Raw genomic sequence first — 18,409 nt, forward strand, 5'->3', positions numbered from 1 at the left:
AGGGAGCAATTAGAGCCCAAAGGAGGGTGTGTGTAAACACAGGAGCATCTCCATGACTGGCAGCGGAGAGCAGAATGCAGTGGAGAGCCATGCAGAGAGCCAGAGCTAGGAACAGTTCTGAAGCGACTAACGGTGAAATGTGAGCCGTTTTTTTTAAGTGTTTATTTTTATCACAGGTCAAACCTGAGTCTGGTGTAGTCAGTCTCTGGATCCAGCTGCAGGAGAGAGAAGTCAGGAAGCCCATGAGCTGCACAGGAGTCCACTACCAGCAACATCCAGTCCCTGCAGAACTACAGCTCAGACAGCCTGGGCTTCCTGACAGGGAAGAAAGTGGGAAGGATGGAGGGAGAAGCTAGAGCTTAAAAGAGATTTAAAAGGCATCAAATATTTTTGAAGAAGCAAGACAAAAACTATATTGTCCAGGGATGCACATTTGGGTGGCAAAACTTTTTTTTTTTTTAAACCCAAAAAAGTGATTTCTGTAAAAGTAAGGATAATGGTTACTTATCTGGGGAGAAAGGGATTGGGATTGTGATGGAGCTACATGGAGATGGCAAAATTCCATTTCCGGACCTGTGTCATATTATTAATACAAAGGTGTTCACCTTAAATCACTGAAGTAATATTTTCTCTATGTAGTTTTCTGTATATTTAATTTTACAATAAAAAGATTTTTTAAACATGTTCAATTCTTATTAAACATGTTATTGTCTCTAATCTGTTCTCTAACATTCATAATCCTTTCATCATAATTTAGCAATGCAACTCATCCGTGTTTGCATCAGACCTTCATTCTGGTGCATAGATAATTTACATTCCTGAAGTCATTGTTATTGATTTCCATGTCAAACATTGTCTTCAGAAAGATCAGTTCCAGTGGCTACCTACAAGCTATTACCTGTGGTGAGATCTTTGTGTTGCTTTCACTACTGTAGATTATACTTGTTTCAAGTTTGGAGATTGGTGCTTATTTAATGAAAATGCTATTGTTTTAATAGTAAGAGATTCTATTCTGTGTGACTCTATTCAATTTAACAAGAAAAGAGCTAATCTTAGAGCTTAAGTTACTCTGAGGAAGTATTACCATTTGTCTTTTATAGACATTTCTTGAGTCCCTATTCTGGGCTATCCTCCACTCGGTTCTGGTGCTAAAAAAGGTGAGTATAACCTAGAGCTCTTTTAGAAGGTTCGGAAACAAGTAGGCCACTGAAAATGATGCAGCATTATAAATTGCAAAGAAACTTACACTGGCTTCAGCTCTTTATAGAGGAACCCTGTGTAAGTGCTACACACTCTGGTCTCTCTAGTTTTACTCCCCTTCAGTTCCTTCTCCACACTGAAACCAGAGCCGTCTTCCCTAAAAGGCACATCTGACCAAGTCTTAATTCAATGGCCATATGGACCACTGTGAACTCTCCAAAGTTTCTCATTTGTACTTCTGAGCTTCACACAGATGTTCTCTCTACCTGGAGCCCCCTTCCTTCCTTTTCACCCCCAATTCACCTGGTTAATTCCTACACTTCCTTCGGGCATCAGCTGAAATATTACCACTTGGGAGGCTCTGGTCTAGATCTCCCGCTCCCTCAGCACCCTGAGTGTTTCTCTTTAGCATTTATCATACTTTAATAACTGCTTGCCTAATTTCTTTTCCATTAGACTGTGTAACTGCTGCCAGGACATCACTTGCCTTACTCCTTGTTTCCTCAGTCCCTGGCACGTATAAGCACTTAATAGGTATTTGTCAAATAAATGATGGGGTTTTGCATAAGTGTAATGAGTAACACACAGAAGTGCCTAATGAGACTGGGATAGGGAGATGGGGTATCAGAAAAAGTTTTCATCTTAGAAGGGAAGGTGGAATTTTCTAGGTAAAGAAGGGAGATGAGGAGGCTGGGATGGTGGTGGAATGAGTCTCTAGAAGAAAGAGGAAAGAGCATATGCAAAGGTAGAGGAGAGCCTGGCAAGCTTAGGAAATTACAAGCATTTTGGAAGACAGTTAAAAGAGGTCAGGTAGAGGTTATTTAGACCCAGTAACCCTCACTACTTGGAGGGACTTCATTTACTGGAAGGAGGTGGTACAGAGAGTGGGGAGATAACATCACACTAAATGAAGTATGTGCAGCCCTGCTGAAGAGACTCGGCTTCCTACAGTTTCTCATTCTTTGTCTCTCTTAGGTGAGGTTATTTGAGGAATGCTTTCAGAAAAAAAAGTTTCAAGAATTTGACCCCTCTCACACTGCATTTGGCAGCAAGGCAGGCTCTAAGGTGATTTTGACTGGCTCGGGCAACCAGCTGAACAAACGCGAGTGAAGAGTGCTGGGCGGACACGTGGCGACTGAAGGAGACAGAGGGTGAGTCGGATCTAGAGAGTAAGAAACTCCTGGTACATACTTCTATTTACACAAAAGACAAGGTACCGTTTTTTTAAAAAATGAACTTTTAAAGTATTCAGTTTGTGTGTATACGTGGACTATCTTTTACAGGATGTATAAAACTGACAATAGTGATTGCTACCTAGGAAGGGCACTGAGGACTGGGGACAGAGGTGGAAGGGAGACTTTTGACTGCATATCCTTTTGTACTTCTAACATTTTGTACTATATAAATCAAAACTTACTTAAAAGTTAGTGTGTACATAGAAACATTTTAAGGAAATACCAAAAAATGTGCTTATATTGCATGGTGGGATTGTAGATAGATTTTAAAAGAATACTTAAAAATAATTTTATTTATTTCTGACTGTTGGGTCTTCACTGTTGCCCGGGCTTTTCTCTAGTTGGGGTTGAGTGGGGGCTACTCTCTAGTTGTGGTGAGTGGGCTTCTCACTGCGGTGGCTTCTCTTGCTGTGGAGCATGGGCCCTGTGGCGTGTAGAATTCAGTAGTTGTGACACGTGGGCTCAGTAACTGGGATTCCCGGACTCTAGAGCATTCACACGCTAGCAAAGAAATGCTCAACATTCTCCAAGCCAGGCTTCAACAGTACGTGAACCAAGAACTTCAGATTTTCAAGCTGGATTTAGAAAAGGCAGAGGAACCAGAGATCAAATCACCAACATGCATTGGATCATCGAAAAAGCAAGAGAGTTCCAGAAAAATGTCTATTTCTGCTTTATTGACTATGCCAAAGCCTTTGACTGTGTGGCTCACAATAAACTGTGGACAATTCTGAAAGAGATGGGAATACCAGACCACCTGAGCTGCCTCTTGAGAAATCTGTATGCATGTCAAGAAGCAAGTTAGAACTGGATGTGGAACAACAGACTGGTTCCAAATTGGGAAAGGAGTACGTCAAGGCTGTATATTGTCACCCTGCTTATTTAACTTATATGCAGAGTACATCATGAGAAATGCTGGGCTGGAGGAAGCATAAGCTGGAATCAAGATTGCAGGGAGAAATATCAACAACCTCAGATATGCAGATGATACCACACTTAGGGCAGAAAGCGAAAAAGAGCTAAAGACCCTCTTGATGAAAGTAAAAGAGGAGAGTGAAAAAGTTGGCTTAAAACTCAGTATTCAAAAAACTAAGATCATGGCAACTGGTCCCATCACTTCATGGCAAATGGATGGGGAAACAATGGAAACAGTGAGAGACTTTATTTTTCTGGGCTCCAAAATCACTGCAGATGGTGACTACAGCCATGAAATTAAAAGACACTTGCTCCTTGGAAGAAAAGTTATGACCAACCTAGACAGCATATTAAAATGGTGAGTCACTTTTAATACACACTTTTAAATACAGCCAACAAAGGTCCATCTAGTCAAAGCTATGGTTTTTCCAGTAGTCATGTATGGATGTGAGAGTTGGACTATAAAGAAAGCTGAGTTCAGAAGAATTGATGCTTTTGAACTGTGGTGTTGGAGAAGACTCTTGAGAGTCCCTTGGACTGCAAGGAGATCCAACCAGTCCATCCTAAAGGAGATCAGCCCTGAATATTCATTGGAAGGACTGATGCTGATGCTGATACTCCAATACTTTGGCCACCTGATGTGAAGAACTGACTCATTGGAAAAGACCCTGATGCTGGGAAAGATTGAAGGCAGGAGCAGAAGGGGATGACAGAGGATGAGATGGTTGCATGGCATCACCAACTCAATGGACATGAGTTTGAGTGAACTCCAGGAGTTGGTGATGGACAGGGAGGCCTGGCATGCTGCAGTCCAGAGGGTCACAAAGAATCAAACACAACTGAGCAACTGAACTGAGAGTACAGGCTCAACAGTTGTGGTGCATGAGCTTAGTTGCTCTGCGACACATGAGATCTTCCCAGACCAGGGATTGAACCTGTGTCTCCCGCATTGACAAATGGATTTTTCACCACTGAGCCACCAGGGAAGCCCTATAGGTATTTTCTATCCTCTTTATACTTTGCGATGTGCTTCTGTTTTCTCTAATAAGCATGTATGATTTTGGTAATTAGCTTTTTCAAGTTATGTGATTTTTTTAAATCTGCATTTTAGAGACCATAAATTGGGACATCCAACTGTCCAGCTTTGAGGTCCTAGAGGACTATACAAGAAGAGAATTTTATACAAGAAATGAGGAGTATTCCTAAACTTAGCTCTAAATCATACAGTTCCAAGAAAGTATGAAAATGTTCGTGACTGTGAGGGTTATTGCATAGAAGAAAGGGCACTGAACTGCGAAGCAAACCTATTACAGCTCAAATCCTTGCTGTGCTGCAAAATTATTATGTGACTTTTGAAAAATTCCAAATTAGACCTCATCCGAACATTGAGGGTGATATTTCCTATGGCAGAGGTGTTTGTGGAGAATAAATGGAGTAACTGTGTAGAAGTCCCTAACACTGGGCCAGGCAGGGGAGACATCAAGGAGCGCCTTTGGGGTACTTAGCTCCTCCTTCATTTCCATTAGCCTGACTAAGCCCACCTCAAGCAGTGTGTCTGCAGCTTCAAGCCGAATCCCCTAGCACTGTTCCCACCAGGTGTCTGCTCTGAAGTCTGCTTAGACCTTTTGGAGATGTCACTGAACCCAATTCCCTAGCAAATTCCTTCCTAAAAAAAGATCTCTTTCTACCTTTCTTCCATTCTTGATGTCTTTTCTGATGCAGAAAAGATTAAGACTGGTTTAAAAAAAAGGAGGGGGGCAATGAATTGACAAGATAAGCTCTTATTTCAAGAATTAAATAGCTGCACAGTTTCAAAAGAAATTGATTTAGTTTATACAGCAGTTTCATGCAGATTTGAGTCATGCTAGCTAAGTTACTGGTTACAGACTATTGGCCAGTCTCTACTGCTAAGGCATTTAATTATCCTATCCACCCCATGGGATGGGTACTATCATTCCATTTACTGATGGGAACTGAAGCCCAGAGCTGTTCAATAATTTTCAAGGCCATACAAACAAAGTGGCAGAACCAGGCCTCCAGTTTAGCACCAGAGCCCATGTTCTCAATCACCTTGCCTCTTGATAATATTTAATGTCAAATTAATGATATCATTTGATTGTAAAAGTCCAGGAAAAAGAAAAAGGCCAGAATATATATTTCATGTACAGTTGATCCTGAACAACTTGGAGGTTAGGGGCACTGACCCTCAATGCAGTTGAAAATCCACATCCAACTTTATAGTTGGCCCTTCATTTCTTCAGTCCCACATCCTTGAATTCAGCTAGCTGCAGATCGGGTCGTACTGTACTATGTATTTTTTGGGGGGAAAAATCCACATACAAGTGGATCTGCACAGTTCAAACCTGTGTTCAAGGGTCACCTGTAATTTTTTCAGTATTTTACACTTAGAATTTCTGGAGCCATTTCAGAGACAGGTTCGTATGAATGGGCATAATACTGCTGCAAAGATGCACTTCCCTTCACCTGAGAATGAAGATCAGCTTTTCATTAGAGAGGAGTCAGGTTCAGGGTACTGACCAGTCACCTAAGGGAAAAGATATTCTGAACTTTCCTTTGCCTTTGAAATGCAGCACTCATGATAGCCCAATGTAAAAGAGAGCTCTGGACAGCTGAGGAATGAAAGAAGTCAGTGTGCCTGATGTTGAGTGTGGGGTAGTTAGTGTCAAGCAGTGAGGTCTGAGAAGTACACAGGGGCCACAATGGGAGGCCTGACAAAGAACTTGGACTTTTTCCTAAGAGTGAGGGTAGGCAATGAATAATTCTAAACGGGCGATTTTAGATTTGTGTTTTCGGAAAACACTCTGGCTGGGATGCTGAAAATCAATTAGAAGAAAGCAGAAATGGAGGCTGGGAGATTGGTTGGAAGTTGAAAAGGGTCATTGACAGCCTGGTTTTTGGCTGTGGCTGAAGGGATCATCAAAAAAGCAAGAGAGTTCCAGAAAAACATCTATTTCTGCTTTATTGACTATGCCAAAGCCTTTGACTGTATGAATCACAATAAACTGTGGAAAATTCTGAAAGAGATGGGAATACCAGACCACCTGACCTGCCTCTTGAGAAATTTGTATGCAGCTCAGGAAGCAACAGTTAGAACTGGACATGGAACAACAGACTGGTTCCAAATAGGAAAAGGAGTACGTCAAGGCTGTATATTGTCACCCTGCTTATTTAACTTATATGCAGAGAACATCATGAGGAACACTGGGCTGGAAGAAGTACAAGCTGGAATCAAGATTGCCGGGAGAAATATCAATAACCTCAGATATGCAGATGACACCACCCTTATGGCAGAAAGTGAAGAGGAACTAAAAAGCCTCTTGATGAAGGTGAAAGAGGAGAGTGAAAAAGTTGGCTTAAAACTCAACATTCAGAAAACAAAGATCATGGCATCTGGTCCCATCACTTCATGGGAAATAGATGGGGAAACAGTGGAAACAGTGTCAGACTTTATTTTTGGGGGGTTCCAAAATCACTGCAGATGGTGACTGCAGCCATGAAATTAAAAGACGCTTACTCCTTGGAAGAAAAGTTATGACCAACCTAGATAGCATATTGAAAAGCAGAGACATTACTTTGCCAACAAAGGTCCATCTAGTCAAGGCTATGGTTTTTCCTGTGGTCATATATGGATGTGAGAGTTGGATTGTGAGTAAAGCTGAGTGCCAAAGAATTGATGCTTTTGAACTGTGGTGTTGGAGAAGACTCTTGAGAGTCCCTCGGACTGCAAGGAGATCCAACCAGTCCATTCTGAAGGAGATCAGCCCTGGGATTTCTTTGGAAGGAATGATGCTAAAGGTGAAATTCCAGTACTTTGGCCACCTCATGCGAAGAGTTGATTCATTAGAAAAGACTCTGATGCTGGGAGGGGTTGGGGGCAGAAGGAGAAGGGGACGACAGAGGATGAGATGGCTGGATGGCATCACTGACTCGATGGACGTGAGTCTGAGTGAACTCCGGGAGTTGGTGAGGGACGGAGGCCTGGCGTGCTGTGATTCATGGGGTCGCAAAGAGTCGGACACGACTGAGCGACTGAACTGAACTGAACTGAAGGAATGAAATGAATGGATCAAGAGATAGGAGGTAAAATTCACAAGACTTGATGTCTGTTTGGATGTGTAGTTAGGAGAAGGGTGAGAAACTGGTCAAGGCATAGTGGTGAGTCAAGGGGACACAGCTTGTGAGTCTATCTGGAGGAGAGGATAGATCCAGAAACAAGGCCTTAGTGGTGTCCCTTGCATTGCACGGCATGGTTTTGTCTAGATTCAGAGCCTCAAAAGAAACCTGGAGGATAACTGTATCCTACCCCATAAGAGAAAAAACAGTTGGTGATCCGAGCAGAAAGCGGGTGGTTTGAGAAAAAAAGGGGAGAACCAAAGGGAGGAAGCATTTATGTTTTGATGTATTTAAACATTTGGGGAGGAAGAATTTATTTGTCCAGTACTTTTCTCTACTCCAGGGTGACTAGAAGAGCCTACAGAGGGCTTTTTGCAAACTTGAGTGTTGATGGTAGGGCTGCCTTTCCTTCCCAGAATTCAGATCAGTTCTTAAGTTCTGCAGCTTCCTCCTTAGTGAAGATGAGGTTTATCACGTCCTGTCAAAGCATGACTGGGAGTTATATGGAAAAATAGACTACAGATTTGTTTTGGAAGAAGCTTGCAAACCGTAGCAAACAGCTGATGCCCAAAAAGCCACCATCAGGTGCAACATAAACTCCACCTGTATTCTCTTTACCCACATCACTTGGTTCTTGTTATCACAGAAAGTCATTTGATGCTTATTGGAAATTACTGTTTCCTAAATTCCCTCATGTCCAAAGCATATTCAGCTTTTTGGTGTCTCTTTTGATAATACACATTTGAAAAGATTTGAAAGTGTTGTCTCACTGATAAATGTTCTCTTCATGATGCCAGGGAAACAGATAGCACAATGGTACTTTCAGTAGTTTCAGAACTTTTCCATTTTTTCTATAGTATTCTAAGAAATTCTTAGCTTAATGTCTCCCTCTGAAATGAATGATGTAGCAGTGAAAATCCTTCTCCTGTAGCCTCCCTTCACCACATATGTTTGGGCCACCATCAGCCTAGGGCTCAGAGTCATGATAGATATTATTCAGTTATAATTTGACAGTATCCTCATTGCTCTTGTCTTTTCGACTGAGCTATTATGTAATTCAGGGATGGTTCAATTGCATCCTTGTCTACATCTTTACTGTACATCACAGTAGAAAGGGTTTGTGAAATCAGGACTTTTTCAAGCTTTTATTGCTTGTGGCCAGAATATAAATTTGACTCCCTCCAATCTGACTTTTTCCAAACAGTTTCTCCAAGTACCCAGAAGTGACTCCCCCAGACTTGCTGCCAGTACTGCTAGACAGGTTACAACTGTTACTGTTGCTGCCATGTATGTGGCACACAATACATCGGGAAAGTAGAGAGAGGCATTGTAACTTGTAGTCCTAAGACTGTGTGCATCCTCTGCACGTGCATGCATGCATGCTCAGCCGTGTCTCTTGGCAACCCCATGGACTGTGGCCCACCAGGTTCCTCTCCCTGGCTACCCCATATCGAAGTTTTTCTTCACTAACTACACTTTTCGTTATATTTAGAAAGAATAACAAGGCTGGATCACAGATTTATATAGTCTGACATAAATATAAAATAGAAATCATGTTAATGTAAAAATATAAAGTTCTGTTCTTACTGGGTAGAAATGAAAGTGTTTTACTGTGGAAGATGTCCACTGATAAGCCTACGACAGAACAACCATAGAGGAGGCTTACTTTTGTTCCATCAAACATTGCAAAAAGGCTCCTAGCAATATTGTAGCAAGAAAGTTTCATCATATTTATAAAGCTTTAACTAATATTTTTATTGACTCAGACTTTTAAGCTAAATGTAATAAATGAGGCCAGGTGGGCACAGCAAAAATACTCAAATTCCCAGTTCCCTTGAGGTTCTTTTCCCTCGCACCATCTCTTTATAGCTCAGCCCAGAGTTCCTGCCCAAGTCTCCCACCCCATGGTGTGGTTTGGGCAACTTTCCTGTTATCTCCCACACCTCCAATCAACATAATGCTGTCTCCTGCCTCTCTTCTGCTTTGCTGCAGCTCTTCCCACTGTATAGAGGATTTGCTAGTGATAATAATGGGACAGATTTGCAGACCTTCATAAAGATTGCTTCTTATCTTCCAAGTGATCCAGAAACAGTCGAGTCCCTCAAGCTCTAACTTAGCCATTCTCTTCCATGGTCTGCTCTTTTCTCTGGTCCCAGTTTGTCCCTTCCACACTCACTTGTGGACACAGCAGCCACCTGTGCACCCACTCCTAAGCCTTCACTGCTTACTGCACGCAGGCGTATATGTGTATCTGCCTTCCTAACTGCACACATATAGGCACCCAGGTTCTGCGGTTTTAGAGCATACAATAAATAAAAGTCTTTTTTTCCCCTCCTACCTGTGCTCATTTAGGATGTAGATACAAGGGTCAGGTGGAGGAAAAACATGTCTATTTTGTGACTGATTAGAGGATGTGACATCCATGTGTGAAGCGTGGGCTTGCAGCACTTCACCTTGGAATTAAACTAACCCATCAAAAGCATTGGAAGACCTCAAAATCTTCCAGCCAGCTCAGATGGAAATGCTTGCTTGCTTCCTCTGGGCAGGTTGGCGCCCAAAGAGAAAGGGGCTGAGGTGAGGTGCCTGGATCCACGTCTGAACTCTCCAATGGGCTAGCTGAAGAATGTGAAAGGACCGCCGAGAGGTGTTGAGAGTGTTCCCTGAGTCATACCTTTCCACGTGGGACACACACACACACAGGGAGATCATTCTTACACCAGACCGTAGGTACATGGACAATCAGATATGGGGAGCTGAGCAATCAGAAAACCACAGAGGATGAGAAAGAAATAAAGGTCACGTGAGAAAGCGAGTGAGAGTGAGGGGTCCAGACCCAGGGAGCTAAGAGTCTGCAGCCTGTACTTTCACCTGCATCAGGGGGTGAGTCTGGAGCCAGGAGTGGAGCAAACAGGTGACAAATATGGTGGATAAAAGCCTGGAATAGGAAAAAATGGGGGGAATGCTGAGAAGAACATAAAGTTGCCAAAGTAAGTGTATTTAAGGAATACTGAATCAGTTTATTTATTTACTCCACAATCTAGAAAAGAATCCGTAACAGCCACTGTGTGTACATTAATAGTCATTAGAATGTGTACTTTGAGAGAATATAGAAATGTGTGTAAAAAGCTGTCACAAAGTAACATAAAGCCAGATTTCTGTATTGGAAAGAATGTAAGAGATAGTGTTCCAATGTTATTAGGGGGCTCTGACAACCAGTCACCGGCCTCCCCAGTGGCTCAGATGGTTAAGAATCTGCCTGCAATGCAGGAGACCAGCGTTTAGTCAAAACTCGGAATAGGGCTCAGAGCCTTCAAATGGACTATGGAATGGAAGTTGAGCCCCACCCCCACTTGCCCTAAATGAAGAATGTTACTCTTGTATCAGAATAAGCCTTGGGGTTTAAGAGCCCTGGGATTCAAGATTTTTTTCATGATTTGCCTTGACGTTTTATTTTTTAGTTTGAGGTGGTCCCAAGATCTGACTCTTTGGAGAAGGGAGAGAGAAACAGCTAATTGTCATAATAGCTAGCATTTAGTGAACATTCACTGTGGGCCACACACTATGTTGAGGGCTTGGAGTATACCAATTCATGTAGTCCTCTCAGCAATCCTATGAGGCTATACGCACATTTAATATCTCTATTTTTATAGATGAGGAAACAGATGCAGACAGACTTAGCAGTTTGCCCAGAAGTGTAAGCAGCAGAGCTGGGATGCAAACCCAGGTAGTCTGAACAACTAATGGTGCAAAAAGGACAATGGAATAGACTCAGCCCTGTCTTGGATCTTGCCTGTGTGAAAGGGGCAGAACTCTTATCAGGCTAATTTTGAATTCAGATCCTGGCTTGAGGCTTTGGGAAGAGTTGACTGCCTTAATCAAGCAGGCCAAGCATGTCATTTGCTGCCAGAGCACAAAGTAGAATTTCTAGTCAAAGGCAGGGACATTGCCCTGTCTGAAAGAGTGTGTGTAGATTGTTCCAGAGATTTCTGGGTGGATGTATGAGTACTTTCTGGTCTCTGCTGAAGCACAGAGGGGCCTTTGGGCCAGAAACAAAAGGCCTAGGGGAGGTGTAGAATCCAAGAGCTTCAGCACTACAATGTTGTTACTGAGTCCAAGCTCACTGCACGATAGGCCAGTTAACTGAGAGATGGGGTGTTAAGGCAAGGAATATGACTACATTTGGCCAGCAGAGGAAGAAAATGGCAGACTAATGTCTCAAAATAACCATCGTATTGGGATGTGAATGCCAGGTTCTTTCATAGATCAGAGGGGAGGGTGAGGAAGTAAAGTAAAAAAGGCCATTAATCTTGCAAATATCTCCTGGAATAGCCTGCTCCAGGGATGGACTGTGTTAATTTCTTCCTTCCTGTAGCCATCCACAGGTAGACGGGGTCCTGAACAAAGGCATTTTGGTTTACCATTCAGGCAGAGGGGCAGAGTTCCCCTAGGCAGGGCACTATGTGTGGACAGTACCCTTTTAGTGAACAAAAGCAGCGGGAAGCAGAGGTTAAAGTATAAGAGACAGATCCAAGATGGAGTCAGTTCTTCCCTGTAACAGTATCATTCTACACATATTTATTGAGCTCCTATACTACCTGCCCCATCTCGCCTTACTTTTCTTGGTGTGTTACTCTGTGTAATACCCATCACCACGTTCCTAGGCATCCCGTACCTTTGTGGGGTCAGATGGGCACTTGCATGGCTGCTCTTCCACCTTTCTTGCCTGGTCTCTAGCAGGCCAGACTGCTGGGCCCCCAATGGTACTCGGCCGTGTTTGTTCAATAACGCTTGGAAGCACAAGTGAGCTCTGTATTACTGCCCTTTCTACGGGGGTGGCTGGAGGGCCTCGAAGGGCCTAGTTGTAGCCCTACAGAGCCCCAGGGACTGACCCAAAGCACCAGCACAGCTTTGTTCCTCAAGCCTCTGGAGAAAACCTTTGATTTCATGGGGATGATTATTTTTATTCTTGCCCACTCAAGGATGAAGCCCAAGAAACAAGAGGTTGCCCCTTTCAGAAGCATCACAATGGGTCACCTCCAGCCAAACTCACTGTTTTTTGTTTTTTGTTATTTCTGGGTTTGGTTGAGTCTCTTGGAAACCATTACTATACAACTTACTTAAAAGAAAGAGTGAAGGGATTGGGTATAAGAGACTCAGACAGAGGAGGGAGTAGGCGGGGGGTTTGGGACAGAGGCTGGAAGTAATGTGTCATCACGGAAAGTACAGGAAGAACACATTAAAGTCACAATCTGATTTAAATCGATTCCATTTTGTAGTGACATTTTTAATCTTTTGCAAAGTTTGACTTTTGGCCAAGCCTAGAGAATTGGAACTTTGGATGAAGGTTTCAGAAAAAGACACCACATACACACACACACACACACACACAAAAAGGGAGAGGGAGAGAAAGGGGAGGGAGACTTTTATCCTAAAGTCATTGTAAATCCAAAGCAGGGTTTTATCCTCCACAGTTAAATGAGAAAGGAAAAAAAAATCAAGAATACCAACATTTGAGGTACAAAGACTGTCATGGGCCAGTGGAAGTTTGCAAAATTATATGTAAATGACCGAAGTTTTTTACTGTGGTGGCCTGTGCTTTCCCAAAGCTAATCCCAAAGAGAAAATCTACTTAGCAAAAGAAAGTTTTGTCTAATTTGGTTAACAGTTGAGAAGTGACAAAAATGCTGAATCTATTAATAATTTATATTTCCAGGGTAACACTATATCTTCAGTGCTTCACTACCAAAGGGAATTCAGATTGGCTTAATGCTCAGAGAAAAAAGCCTGAAAGGCCTTCTTCATATTCTGTATCCAGCGCTGATAAAAACGGGTGTAAGACATGTGTTCCAATAATAGGCACCATGCATTCTCCCATTGCTGCATAATTTGTTTTCACCCCATATTGCTCAATGCATATTTGTTACCCAAATGGCCTCCTGGTCTTACACTGACTTTTGTTTCATAAGGGAAGAGATACTAGTTTGCATCTTACATTTTCTAGGTAAGCATTATACTGACATGCAGTGCAAGAACGCCTGACTTGAAGGACCTTATCTAATGTTCATAGATTCTTCCTGCCCCCAAAACGTAGGTATTTAAGTTTCACTTTATGGACAACATAATGAAGTGGTTGTGTGTGTGTGTGTGTGTGTGTGTGTGTGTGTGTGAGTGTGTTGGTCCTCCTGTCTCTGTGTAATCAAGTTTGATGGTTTATAAATTGTGGTCATCCTATTCCATGACCTTAGTAAACAGTCTAGGTCAGAGCTCCCTTAAACCCTCTCCACAGAAATGGAATAAGTTAATTATTGTAGTCCAGCTAATCTGAGCTATGACAAATCATCCTAGTTCAGCTAAATGGCCTCAGGAAACAGGAAAACCTGCTACATAATTTCGAGTTATTTATTTACAGGGCATCACAAGGAATGGGAACAAAAAAGAAAGAAAAAAATCAATGGAGGAAAATTTTTAGATTCTCACAAACACAACTTTAATGGGTTAGATACCTTGTACATCTTACCTGTTAACCTAAAACAACAATAAGGCTCATTTTGCTCTTTGGGTCCTAGAAAAACCTAATTTCAGTTTGCTCTATTGTAAATGTACCGCCGTTTTGTGGGGGAAGGCAGATCCAACTGTCAGTGAAAACTACAAGCCCCTTAAAGATCGCTAGCCAACTCTCCCCTAAACCCCAAACGTTCCTATCTTCTGGGTGGAGCAAGAAAGTTTAAATCCCCCTCCCCCGGAAAAAGGCGGAGAAGCCTTTCTCACCAGGAACCCAGCATCTCAGTCCCGTCCCAGTGGCTGGATGTAGGTATGGGCAGAGCGAACAATCCTTTAGGGGAGCGCGTCTCCCCACCCAGTCGCTGCCAGCCTCTCACCAGGTCGCCTAGCGCCCCGAAGCTGAGTTGATCTGTGCGCTAAAGGCAACTTCAGCTTTCTGAACCCTCAGGCGCTCCGAAAGACAGTTGTCCGTCCGAAGATGAACTTCATCGGATGTTGTTTTTAAGCCGCATTCGGAAGCCACCTCCTCTATATGTTTTTAACCAGACAGGTGGAGGCTGTAAACCTAGTCGCTGCATCCCACCGGCCCGGGTTTCCCCGCGCTCCCCGTCAGCAGGCAGCTGGTGCGCGCGCCCGTGCGCGCGCGTCCGGGGCCTTCGGATTAGGGAAGGGCGCCCAGGTGGGAGCTGGAGAAAGTTTGCCACAGCCAGCTTGGAGAGGGTCCTTCAATTTGTATTTTTTGAGAGCCGTGGGCCCTGGGCCTCCCATCCGCCCTTCTCCCCGGCAAATACCCAAGGTGCGCGTGAGGAGGAGGCAGGTCTGGAGCCCGGGTGGAACCGCGAAGCCAGCCTGGAAGCGACTCCTCCACTTGGCCTCCCCGCCTCCTCCGTCTCTGCGCGGCGACCCATCCCTTTCCCCACCCAAATAACTGAGGGTCGTCACCTCAGCCAGCATCAGCCTTGTGTCTGAGACCCCTCGGAGAGGATGGGTTTTAGAAGAGCAAAGGTAACAAGGAATCCGTCTCTCTGGGACTTTCAGAAAGCGTTTATTGCCAGAGGGGAGGTCCTTCAGAAGACGAATTCGCTTTTGACCTTCCCCCACTCAGCTTTTTATTTTTTTCCAGCACAATATTTACACTTGTACAATATACAGTATTTCTCCCAAGCAGTGCCCAGAGCGCAGAGCAGTCTGCGGGATTTGTCGGCGTCAGAGCACCGGGGGGTGCTGGGGCGCGTGCAGGTTTAGGGCGCTGGGGTGCGCGTGGCCGATGAGGTTCAGGTAGTGGCGGTCCAGGCCCTGCCCGGGCGCCAGGAAGGCGCTGTGCTGCTGCGCGGGGCTCGGGAGCGCCACGGGCGCGCTGGGCAGGTAGGGCAGCGCGGGGCTGCGGGACGCGCCGTGCGGCCAGGCGAAGGGCCCCGGCGCCGCGCCCTGCGGGAACACGGACGCCTCACCCGGGCTGTGGCCCGCGAATTCGGGCCCCGCTGGGTGCAGCTGGTAAGAGAAATCCGGCTCGGGGAGCGAACCCAGTGGCTGGAAGGCGGGCTCGGTGCCCAAGCGGGCCTTGGACTGCAAGAAGGCGAGGATGCGTGCGTACTTGGTGTCCTTGGTCTCCATCCGCTCCACGGTGGTGAGGTAATGCACTAGGTTCTTCATGCACTCGTGGTAGCCATAGTGGAAGTAGTTGGCAAACTCTGCTAGCAACTCTGCTGGAGGGGCAAGGAAAACGGAGAAAGGGAAAACTGGGAGTGGCCCCTTCCTGACCCGGAGCCTAAGGCAGATGCCAAGCCCCTCCCATCACGTTTTCTGGCCGGTTTCCATTCGATGCCCGCCCCCCTCTTTCCAGCCTGGAGACTGGAAAAAACACAAGCCAGCGACCTCCATTTCCTTAGGAGTCTGACCTCACCCCTCCCCACCTGAGAGGAGGCCTCAGAACCTGTATCCCCAGACCCCTGTTCTCCAGTCCCCCTTAGCTTTCTCAGGACTCGGGGCCCCGCCCCTTCAGCATCCAGAGAGGAGACCTTGAGAGACCGCTTTACTCCCGCTGCCACCCGCAGGGCTCTGTGTGGCGCACACTCCCTGCCCACCTTTTTCCCTTCCCCGGGGAAAATCGGCGGAGTGTAGGGCTCTCAGGTACTGCACGGTCATCTCGAGGATCTCTGCCTTCTCCAGCTTCCCGGAACTCTGGAAAAGGACGAAAAGTCTCCTGGAAGCGGCCCAGACGGTGCGGGCTAACCCGGGTAGGCTGGGTGCACCGTTTTAACCCGAGGGGACCATCCAGCCGAATGGGGGGCGCCGCTGTGTATCTGCGCCAGGACCGCCTGGGGCCCCGGGCAGAAAGCCCGCACCTACGGCCCTCTCCAGCTCCAGACTCCCAGCATCAGAGGATCCCCAGGGCCAGCACCGTTTTCTCAGCTGCCAACATTACCTGCTTCGCCAGGGCCATAGGCACCGTCTTGCCCAGCTCGTTCAAACAGCGGTTAATCCGGTCTCTTCTCCGCTTTTCTATCACTTTGTGGGAAACGGGGGTTCTCTGAGAACAGACGTTTGTTTGTCCGTTTAGGATGTCTTTGCCCAGAGAATCATCAAAGGCACGGCTGGCACAGCCGTCTGCCACCCCTCAGTGCTGCCCAGGGAGTCGCCCCAGGCCCCTGTCCCCCCACTGGGTCACTGAGCTCTGTCCTCTCGCACCTGTGCTGATGCACTCCGCTTCTAACCTCTGCGGGGTCACACCAGGGCCGTGAGGAGGTGGCCACCAGCTTCCAGATGTGGCCTCCACCCCGACGGCGGAGTCCCCTCTAGCTATCCTCATTCCCTTCCCAAACCACTCAGGATTCCTCTCCAGGAGAAGTCCTGTGTAACCATGTCCCGGCTCGTCGGTCCAGCCAGGTGGTGGCTCTGGGAGTTAGACACCCCCACCCAGAAGGCGCAAGAGCCATCTGGACTCAGCCGACTCACTTTGCGTTCCTTGAGCTTGTCTGACATTCTGATCAATACGCGCCCTCGGGAGAGGCGGTGGCGCGAGGCACCCGTCCGCTTTTCCCCTCGTGTGCCTCCTCGAGTGTCCCAGGTAGACTGTAGCCTCCTAACTACGAGGGTCTGCCTTATAAAGCGGGCATCTAGGGCTCCAAGTGCATTCACGACTTGAATTATTCCATAGGATTAGGGGAGCTGCGTTTGGGAGATGCATGCATTCAAGATCAGTTTTGTTTTTTTTTTTTAAGTTAAGAAAAAAAAAAATTAGCAGCCTAGGGGGGAGAGTTGGGGGCAGATCAGCTTTGTTAATCCACGTGGCCCTTCAAAGGACACGTGACCGGCGGGGGGAATAATATTTGCATTGCAACAGCCCGGGTGGGAAAGAGGCGGTAAACCGCGCCGGCGGGTGAGCGAGCGCAGGGGCGCAGCGGCTGTGGGCACCGGGGGGCGAGGACCCTCACAAAACAGTGTCGCCTCCTTTAGTCCCACCGCTGAGTCTCACACGATTGCCTGTTTACAAATCCCAGCAAGCCCACAGTCCCAGCGCCGAGTGCGTTTTAAAGCCTGTCCAGAGTCATTAAAGTAATTAAGTAAGCCTTTAATAGGCTGTTCCGCCGGGTTCAAGGGAGAGCTCTTGGAGACGGAGGCGCCCCGTTTGTTCCCAGGCTTTTCTCACACGACTTGGTGACACGTCCACCTCCCCCCTTTTTGTTTACCCCGCTTTATTTGTCCGGACATCCCGGCAGGTGTGGGGCTGCCGCTGGCACACGAGGCCCTCGCCTCGCCTCACCCCTCCCGCCGGTCTTTGGCACGCGACGCTCCCCCCACTGCCTGACCGCATCGCTGTCTTTCTTTTCTCCTCCCTCTGGCTCTCTCCTCGCGGGGGGAAGAGGCTCAATTTGTAGCCTATTATCCTATACGGAAAATGTCCATTGAAAAGTATGAATAGTTTCATTGGGCTAAATTTTAATAATGCCAGAGGGTGGGGGAGGAAAGACAGGCAAGCGTGTGTGTGTGTGTGTGTGTGTGTGCATATGTATGTGCATGTGTGTGTGTGTGTGTGTGTGAGGGGGGTGGTGGGAGGATTGGGGGCAACACGGGGAAGAGTGGGCTGAGAAGAAAAGGGGGAATGCAGCTGGCCCCGGCGAGCATTATGCGACGTCACCTGCGAGAGGGGGCGCCTACAGACCCCTATTCATTTGCCTAATTTTGGTCAATTTAACAAACTTCAGGAGAAATTATTGTGGCTTTGTCAGGGAGGGTGAAGCCTTCTGATCGAATTAACAGCATGTTTTGATCCGGTAAATGTCATTAGAAAGGGAGAAACAATCGCGCTTAGAGGGCTCTAAGTAATGCGCCCAAGTGGAGACGCCAAAGCGCACGGCTCACAAAGGGAGCAAGTCGCTGCCACAGGGAACTTTTGTACCCGCCCATCGCCCAAGTTTTGACAC

The 18,409-nt window shown here is 46.1% G+C and overlaps 1 protein-coding gene across 2 annotated transcripts; it reads right to left on the bottom strand.

Moving 5' to 3' along the window:
• Positions 1-15,118: 15,118 nt before the first annotated feature.
• On the bottom strand, positions 15,119-16,967 carry HELT (helt bHLH transcription factor). 2 transcript variants are annotated; one of them, XM_055567411.1, is made up of 4 exons: positions 16,941-16,967; positions 16,411-16,515; positions 16,070-16,166; positions 15,119-15,688 (listed from the first exon to the last, which is right to left on the bottom strand). In XM_055567411.1, exons 1-4 carry the CDS (start codon positions 16,965-16,967, stop codon positions 15,192-15,194), a joined length of 726 nt encoding a protein of 241 aa, XP_055423386.1. In that variant the 3' UTR covers positions 15,119-15,191. The 2 variants fall into 2 exon arrangements, with proteins under 2 accessions (XP_055423386.1, XP_055423385.1); XM_055567410.1 differs by having other exon boundaries at positions 15,119-15,691.
• Positions 16,968-18,409: the final 1,442 nt, after the last annotated feature.

This window comes from Bubalus kerabau, chromosome 2 (assembly GCF_029407905.1).
Source record: "Bubalus kerabau isolate K-KA32 ecotype Philippines breed swamp buffalo chromosome 2, PCC_UOA_SB_1v2, whole genome shotgun sequence".
Lineage (NCBI taxonomy): Eukaryota > Metazoa > Chordata > Mammalia > Artiodactyla > Bovidae > Bubalus > Bubalus kerabau.

What these genes read in the sequence shown, in the direction of transcription:
- HELT (XM_055567410.1), bottom strand. Translation starts at nt 16,967, where the DNA reads ATGTCAGACAAGCTCAAGGAACGCAAA. An exon ending in ACAAGCTCAAGGAACGCAAA is followed by an intron (nt 16,516 to 16,940) that starts GTGAGTCGGCTG and finishes GTCTGTTCTCAG; the next exon opens with AGAACCCCCGTTTCCCACAA. An exon ending in TCCCCGGGGAAGGGAAAAAG is followed by an intron (nt 15,692 to 16,069) that starts GTGGGCAGGGAG and finishes TTGCCCCTCCAG; the next exon opens with CAGAGTTGCTAGCAGAGTTT.